General features: G+C 40.6%; 1 protein-coding gene across 1 annotated transcript; it reads right to left on the bottom strand.

The window, feature by feature from the left end:
• Positions 1-119: 119 nt before the first annotated feature.
• On the bottom strand, positions 120-5,151 carry LOC126627317 (uncharacterized). Its single transcript, XM_050296773.1, has 7 exons — positions 4,327-5,151; positions 2,913-2,951; positions 2,748-2,818; positions 1,423-1,487; positions 1,227-1,316; positions 979-1,071; positions 120-847 (listed from the first exon to the last, which is right to left on the bottom strand). The coding sequence occupies exons 1-7, from the start codon at positions 5,034-5,036 to the stop codon at positions 446-448; spliced, it is 1,470 nt and encodes a 489-aa protein (XP_050152730.1). The 5' UTR covers positions 5,037-5,151; the 3' UTR covers positions 120-445.
• Between the last annotated feature and the right edge of the window lie 3,796 nt (positions 5,152-8,947).

Genomic DNA, 8,947 nt, shown 5'->3' with positions numbered 1-8,947 from the left:
TACAACTCACAACTCTCGGGTGAGCTAGGAATTCTGGTTGAAACGTGGAAAACCCCATCCTGCTTAAATTCTTCATCACGCAAGTTTTCAAGCAACATATGAACTAGGAGAAAGAAGCATTTAACAAAATTACATGATATTGGATCAGACAATTTCTTACACGACCCGTTAACTCGACTCGAAACGACACCAAAATAATGAATTTTGGATCAACCTCATTTTCATAACGGCAGATAATCTTTAAAATGCCCAACAAGGAAACAATGTCACAAGATGTTTCAAGTTTCAACACAATATGCTGAGTTTTTATTTAGCCACAATAGATTTTTGGGTTTTTCCATCTTCTGCTTCCACAAAAATGGTCACTCGTATCGATCGATCCATTTTCGTTTTCGTCCCATAACTTATCAATCTTTATCTCCCACTGCTGCACTACCTAGCTGCTTCATATTCTATGATTCAACCAGTCAATGATATCCTTCGTAATGGCTTCTCGCTCTGGCTCAAAGAGAAGGTCATGTACGAACCCGTCAAACAGTTTGATGGTTTTGTCAGTTGAGGAGGCTTCATCGTACAGTTTCTGGGAGGCCTCGGGGTCAGTAACTGTATCCGCTGTTCCGTGGAGAACGAAGAAGGGTACCATCAATTTGGTTAGGTTCTGCTGCAAGTAGGATGTGATTCGGAGAATCTCATATCCAGTCCTTACGCGGATGGATCCAGTGTACACTAGAGGGTCCGAATACTTGGCAACTAAAGCCTCTGGATCACGAGAAACTGGCATGCCCTGTTTATTTGCTGCACTGAGTTGGTATCTTGGCAGCAAAAATGAGACAATGGGAGCAATTACCTGGCATGATAAAAGGAGGAAAGCGCGGTGAGGGTTTAGGGTTCAGGGTGCATTTGAAAACTCGTAATTAATTGAGTATATATATTCAAGAGTGCATAAACATTAGTTGTAACAACAGATGGTTTTCTGACCACTAATATTGGATGCGAAGGCTGAACCCCAACTGCAGGTGATGTGAGCACTACACCGTCTATGCGGGACTCAAATTTTGGGTCAAGCATTACCTAAAATCATTTTTGCAATATGGAGTAAGCTCAGATCGAATTCCAGGCCGATGAAGTTAATGAATAGGTAGAATCACAGAAGACAACAAAATTGTAACTACGAAAAAAGTCATTCATGCAATTCCAAGAAAGAAATGGCTTCCGGCAACCCATACCTTAAGGACAATGGCCGCACCTGTGGAATGCCCAAAACAGAAACACGGTAGGCCATGATTTTCAGCTAAAACCTTTTCGAGAAATAATTTCTGCATCAAAATAAAAGAGCGAAGACATGTAAAGGTTTAATCAATCCAGAGTTCCTGGGTTCTTCAGGTCAGCATTAAGAACTGGATTCAGATTCTATTTTCTTACCATATCAGTAACAGCATAATCGAGAGAAGGTACATATGCATGAAGCCCATCACTCCCGCCATGACCTAGATAGATAAATCACCGAGAACAATTATACGTGATGCAAAAACAATTAACTACTGCATCAGAAGATTTAGAGATTCAGTTAGATGTAACAGGAATGGAGCAACCCAAGGTCCATGGTTTCACGACTTATCCTTCGACACAAAGAAAGCTAGAGATCCTAATTTTTTTTATTGTTTTGTTAAACGAATGAAAAAGCAGAGACTTTTCCGTCAAATCATAATAAGACTTGAACCCCCGACAACATATAGCCATTACACACCAGAAACAATCCAGAAGCAACTTAACAAAAAACAAGTACGGAAAATAGCACTTAAGCCATTAACACATTGAGTGTCCCAGAAGCCTAGAAATTGCAAAGGTTTCCAAGTGAACTTTAAGTGAAATGCAAGAAAGTTTAATCTTAATCCAATTCTTATAATTACAACTGGAAGAGCACCCCACCTTACTCGGTCACAGACTTTAGACTGGATGCTTGCGTTGGGATGTACTTTAAGCTTAACTTAAACCATTCTATAATATTGTTTGAATATTTTTCACTAGATAGAAGCATCAGACGCGTAACTTATGAGAATGTTTTCCACTTGATAGAATCATCAGACGCATAACTTATGAGAAACATACAAGGTTAGACCCAAATACACATATAATAAGCTTACTTATAAAGGGAGCTTCAAAGGTTTACTTTTTCGCACCAATGGGCGTCCAAACTAAATTCCTGCAACATCCAAATATAGATGCATTGTTGAAGAGAGTGATCTCTATGCTATGAAAACAGCAATTAAATAAAAAAGAAGACTGCCTCTACTACAAGGGTGAGATTTTAAAATTTTTTGAGAGACAACTTCACCCTTTATCTAAAATGTTAAGGTTCTTCTCCTTCCACAGAAACTTTAAAATTAATTTTTCGGCCATTCTCTTAAGCATCGCGTTTATACAGATCTATCTCATATTTGAATCTGTTGTATAGCATCCAAAATGCTTGCCTCAAAGTTTGGTCATGATGACTCAAAACGTGACACGCTTGTGGCAAAAGCAATATACACAATTACAAAGAAAAGAAAAGTGTTGATAGGAAAGTAGTGTGTGCACGAAAACATTAAAATTAGGTCATCAGTACACGTTGCTAATGACATACACAGGAAATTGTTGTTAATTGGCTTAGACTTTAGGTATCATACTCGAGAACGAAAACAGAGACCCTTTAGACTAATTAAGAAGTTTAAATGCAATGGTAAATGTTCAAGATGGTGTTGACTTACCAATCCAATCCATTCCGTAAACCTTAAATCCATTAGCATTCAGTTGCTTTGCAAAGTCGCTGTATCTTCCACTGGTGAAATTGTACAGAAGTCTTAATAGATATATCAAGGCCTTATAATCAGCTGAAGTAGCATTTAAGTGATAAATATGTAGAAATGACAAACCTGTGTTCGTTCAGACCATGCATAAGAATAACTACGCCCCTGCAAAGTTGAATATTAGGAAACTTAGCAACTTAATACTGTAAGAATATGAAGAAAAAAGAAGTGAATATGCACTTCAAGGATAAGACTCATACGAACTAAGAAGATAACCTGCAATTACGAACATATTTTGATATAAATTTGGACTCCATAACTTTGCAAACAAAACTATGGATTAAGTAGATCTGTGTTTAAATGTAAAATCCAAATATATGGTAGGAGAGAATGTTACTCTCCTTTAGCAATTATTCTAAACAGTATACTCGTTGCAAAGGAAATGTTCTCTTACCAATTAGTATATCATGTTACCAGATTAGAGTTTAGGGTATCGACTATGTAAGTCAACAGACACTTCCGATAAAACCCAGGCACTGCTTAGAGGATCAGTCATCAAGAACAGTTTAATTGCCCGGATGCTTCTTGGCATTATCATTTAACATTTTAAAAAGAATAGTCCATATGCAAGAATTCCCAAGTGGTGAACCTTAGCTTAAATAATCCGTCAGAAACTTGTGCAAAGTCACTGCAGAACCAGACTCGCCACAAGCAAATTTGCCTGACTTGCCCACGCCCGATCAATTTTAAATCTGGTTTCACTACATCTAGCTAATCATAATAGATTATAGACGATGCTCTAAATGGTCCCTGCAATATGATCCAACTTATTATGCCATAGTAGGCAGAGGAGTAGAAATGAACCAGATGTGCATTTTCTGTAAATCCAGGTTCACTGCATAACCATTGCAATTATCGTGTGGGTGTAAGGACAAGAGATTAGAGACGGGACCTCAAGAAAGCAACGGGTCCTCATGAAAGGGATATTTGGCTAACAAACAACCACAAAGAGATTGCCAACTTTACTCGGGTATTGCAATCCCTGAGGGAAGGTCCTTATCATATGCGTAATACGCAGTTTAAGGTTAATACCGATGGTACAGGCCATGTCTACAAGCGTACCTAGTGAACACATACTGACAAACTAATGAAATTAATTAACATGAGCCTAACTAATTCAAAACGACGGCGATGTAATCAAGAAGATAAAACAAATATGATCTATCTGTTCATTCATTAATCTACACTAACAATTGCCCACTTTTCGGGCACCAAAATCCGATACTAAAAAGTTACTCCTTGGAGAACGATGTGTAGTCAACCTCAATCAAGATTGAAGGGGAAACAAAAGATTGAAACTTTCAATCCCAGAAAGCATATTTCTTCTGCATTTAACTGATTGCCGCAATTTTGAATTAAAACAACGGAAATCTCATCATTTTCTTCAAGAAGTAACGAAAATTTAACACCTTGTTTGCATTAATGCAAATTAAACAATCCAATCCAAGGGGATAATGTGATACAGAGGCATTTGATTTACCTGATGTTAACGGAAACGGGAGTCCAACTCTGCGTGAAGAGAGTTTCACCTCTCGCAGTCGCAAAGAGCGAATATTGCCTGACCGAATTCTCATCATCATCTTGTACAACTCTTAGCTTCGCTAACGCCCTCCTCGCCGCCACCTCCTGGTCCACCGGCGATGACGAGCTGCACTTCCACGGCACTATCTTTGTCGGCACCCGCACCATCGGCACCCTCGGCTGCCTCTCGTCCTTGGCCGACTTCTCCGCCAAGACCGGCGATGCCGCCACCGCCGCCGCCGCCGCAGACGAAGAAGCGGACGACAAAGGCGCTCGCTTGCGGCCGCGAAATGGGAGCAGGAGGAGCAGGAAGAAGGCGTTAATCAGCATCATCAGACTCCGCAGCACCTGCAGCGAGAAGAGGGCGTTTATGCGGCCGCTCGCTCCAGAAGTCAACATCAACGTCGACGACGATGACAAGCCGCTGCCTCGATCCGTTGCCATTTTCTGCTGCTTCTTCGGCGGTGGTCTTGTGGCTTGAAAGAACAATGCCGATGACGCCGGCGGAGGTGGAGATGATGACTTGAACCGGAACTGGAGCTCCTCCGATTTGACCAACGGCCGGATTGGTTGTTTCCTGTTGAGGTTGTTGTTTGGCTTCTGCTTCTTCTCCGCGTGAAAAACCAGAATTCTACTCTCTATAATCGCTGCCCTTCCCAAACAGACCATAAAAAATTGTGCGTTTCTTATTCAATTCTCGGTGGCAAAAAGCGCTTTTGCCAATTTTAGACCTCGCGACCTGCTTTTCTCTAATCTCACAAAAATCCTTTTCATCCAAAACTTTAAAAATTAAATAAATGGGAAAAATGGACAGCAAAAATATATGTGGTTGGCGCTCTAATCCAAATCCGTGTCCCGGGCTTTTCTCGCTCCGACGCGTGTCCTTGCGCAGTAATTGTTATACATTCTTCAAATCAACAAGTGACGCGTGTCGCGCATGGACGAAGATGTCGGATGTGCGGCGGCTTGAGAGTGTTTTCTTTTGGTTTGAAACATTCGTCCCAACACGTGGAGTGAAGTGATCAAATTAATTTTGATGTGCCATGCGATTGGCCGTCATCACCCTTTTGCTACAAAAATCGGCAACAAATTATTTTCAATTGAATTATTAAATGCTTTTTACTTTTTGTGTTATTATTTTTTGTTCTAAAAGTACTCATTTGTTGTAAACATTCCTAGAATAAGTATGATTGTGTAAATTCTAGATTAGATTTGATTCTAGTTATCATTTCCTATTACAACTTGTATTACTTGGAAGAGAAGAAATATCTTCTCTCCCTTTACTACTATAAATAAAGGCACAATGTAGGAGGGATAACAACACACACATTCCCCTACAATTCTACAAACACACATCTCTCTTCTCTCTTTCTCTGCCGCCGGCCCTAGTCTCTCTGTCAGATAAAATAGACCACAACACGTTATCAGCACGCTCCTACCGCTGCGCTTAGGAATTTGACGTTGAAGAATTTTTCTGCATCAAACCAGTTCATCCATATCATCACGCAATCAGGTTCTTTCCAAACAACGGTTTTTAACTCGATATTTTGCAAGCCCTGATAGCATGAACATTGACCATGATGCATGACCCAACTTTACGTTTTACGTATTTTAGATTCTACATAAATTGTGTATGCTTCATAATCAAAATTGCTACAATTATGTGAATTTGATATTTGTCATGAATTGAATCTTACATATGTACATGCATTGAAACTATTATTTGCATATGCATCAACGTAAATATGTGATTCATTAAAATTATACATGCATATAATATAATTGAATTGAAAAAAAAACACATTTTTTTTTGCGATTGGGACCTGGGTTCTTTAGAACCCGTGACCACCATCCTGCAGATGGGGTCTCCACGCAAGCAAAGAGCATGCAGCTCTCCTTGTTCCCAGAAAAAACCCACGAAGCCAAGCCCCAAACCCAAAATCCCGACACCCTTCCTGGTGTCCCCCGACCATGGCATGGCCTGCAGCCATAGCCTTGAACCTTTGGTTCATATTCTCGACGACCTGAAGTCGTCCCATGTCGACAATTGAACCGAGATTCAACGGAATCTCGTCGGAATTTTTTGAAAATTCGATTTCAATTTTTAGGGTTTTGATATCACGTCGAGATTTCATCTCCGTCGATGGATACTTGGTTCTCCGACGAACCATGGCTTGCACACACCAAGGACAACCACCTGCAGTGGCGCTGTCCTAGTTTTTCCGGCCTTCTTCCTCTGCCAAGCACACCCAGCGTCGCTGGGGTGTCTGATACCTGCAACCCGAGCCCTAGTAGGCTCCAGCCTCTCGGCCCGTGCGGAAAAAAAAAAAAAAAGATTTTTTTTGTTTTTTTTGGGCCAACCTAAAGCGGCCTGCGCGAAAAAAAAACAAATTTTGTTTGTTTCTGGGCTCGCTTGCAGCGGCCCAGTCCGAAAAAAAAATATTTTTTAGTTTTCTTTTGGGCCTGCTTGATGCAGCCCTTTGTGAAAAAAAAAAATTGGGGGGTCTGCCTGCAGCAGCCCAACCCCCTGCTCTCCCCATGGGCCTGTAGCCCCACCCGAGGGTTCTCGGCCTATATTTTTAGGCCCCGAGATTTTATTATTTAACATTTTTTTAAAATAATATGGGTTTTTATATTTTCACCCACACTTTAATTTGGCCCCGAAGACCAAAAATAAATTAATTCAATTATCATTATACAATATTTTTGCATATATTCTTTGCATATTTGTTTGCATATATATTTGTGTTTGCCTGCAGGAATATATGAACCTGAAGTTCATAATTACTTTGAAACCCGAAGTTTCTTATAAACATGCCTTGTTTGAAAACCTGAAGTTTTCTCTTAAACATATCACCCATGAAAACCTGAAGTTTTTCATGCAAAATTAGACCAATACATGTCTATTAGAACCTGTATGTTCTACTCCTATGTGAATGGATTGATTTTTCTCCATTACACTAACCACATCTTGTCCATCCATTTTGTGATAGGAACATGTCGAATTTGAACAAACTCGACTTCACCGCTTTGGAGGTCTCTGGAAGGAACTACCTCAAGTGGGTTCAAGATGTGAAGCTCCACCTCACTGCAAAGAACTTGCGTCCTGCTATTGAAGAAGCAACAGATAAACCTGTTGGCGAAGCTGAAAAAGCCACTGCTATGATCTTCATCCGAAGACATATTCATCACGCTCTGCAAACTGAGTACCTTGCTGAGGAGGATCCACGTGCATTATGGGTCGCTTTGGCTGATCGTTTCGATCACCAAAAGGACATATTCTTGCCTAAAGCAAGACACGACTGGCAGCACTTGCGCTTCCAAGACTTTAAGTCTGTGAATGAATATAATTCTGAAGTTTGTCGAATCCGATCAGTTCTCAAGTTTTGCAATGAAACTTTGACTGAAGAGGATCTCCTGGAGAAGACCTACTCGACCTTCTCTGCTTCTAATATTGTCCTGCAGTAACAATATAGAGCTCAGAAGTTCACTAAGTTCTCGGATTTGATCTCTGTTTTACTTCTTGCTGAAAAGCAGAACCAGTTGTTGATGAAGAATCATCAAGCTCGACCTACTGGGGCTATTGTTGTGCCTGAAGCACATTATAGCACTAATTAGCACCCAAAACGCCAAAAGAGGCGTGGTAAGGGCGGCCAGAAGCCATCCCACCAAGGTCAACAGAGCCAAGGCCCATCCAAAGGAGGAAACAAAGCCCAGAAGCGCCCAAACCTCGCTCCCAAGGCCCCGAACTTCAAGAATAAGGGCAAAGCACCTGCCACAATGAATGACGATATGTGCTATCGTTGTGGTTCCAAGGACCATTGGTCCCGTATTTGCCGTGCTCCCAAGAAGGTTGTAGATGAATATCATTCTCGTCGTAAGAAGTTTGAATCAAACTTCATGCACGTGGACGAACCGGAGACTACAAAGATGGAGGTTTCTGACTTTCAGGAGGATACCACTCCTATGGAAGATTAGAATCTTAGACCTAGACTCATTTTTTAGTTAAAATAAGACAATTGGGGCCGAATTCCACCAAGTGGCCGAACCCCACCTTGTTTTTTTGGTTGATTTTGAACAATTTTCCTTTATGTTTTAGATTATTAGTTGGCGATTTATTTTGGATATTCAGTTTTAATCCTTGAATAAATGAAATTATTTTGAATTGATACTTGTTTTTATAAACTTTTATGCATGTGACCGATTCAAATTAATTTTTCATTCTAGGTATGACTAGTGGGAAAGTTAGTTGTCTGGCAGATAGTGCAACCACGCATACTGGTTTGCGTGAACGCATCTATTTCACTAACTTCGTACCTAAGAATGCACCTCTGACAACCCTCTCAGGCTCATCCAACCTGATAGAAGGATACGGTAAGGCACGTATAATGTTGTTCAATGGTACACTCTTGACCATTGCTGAGGCACTCTATTCTCCACGTTTCGGAAGAACGTTACTAAGTTTCAAGGACATTAGAGATAACAATTACCACGCTGAAACCCACGTAGAAAACGAAGTTGAATTTCTGTGCGTAACTTCCTACGAATATGGCCAGAAGCGTATTCTAGAGAAGATGGAG

The sequence above is a fragment of the Malus sylvestris genome, chromosome 6 (genome assembly GCF_916048215.2).
Source record: "Malus sylvestris chromosome 6, drMalSylv7.2, whole genome shotgun sequence".
NCBI classification, from domain to species: domain Eukaryota; kingdom Viridiplantae; phylum Streptophyta; class Magnoliopsida; order Rosales; family Rosaceae; genus Malus; species Malus sylvestris.
Note: the sequence above shows the minus strand (reverse complement) of the source record. Positions and strands in the feature narration are given on the sequence as shown.

Bases quoted from the DNA above. Each gene is read 5' to 3' on its own strand.
- LOC126627317 (XM_050296773.1), bottom strand. From the start codon at position 5,036: ATGGTCTGTTTGGGAAGGGCAGCGATTATAGAGAGTAGAATTCTGGTT. The intron at 2,952-4,326 runs GTAAATCAAATG...TCAACTTTGCAG, and splicing joins CCCGTTTCCGTTAACATCAG to GGGCGTAGTTATTCTTATGC. The intron at 1,488-2,747 runs GTAAGTCAACAC...TTATCTATCTAG, and splicing joins TTACGGAATGGATTGGATTG to GTCATGGCGGGAGTGATGGG.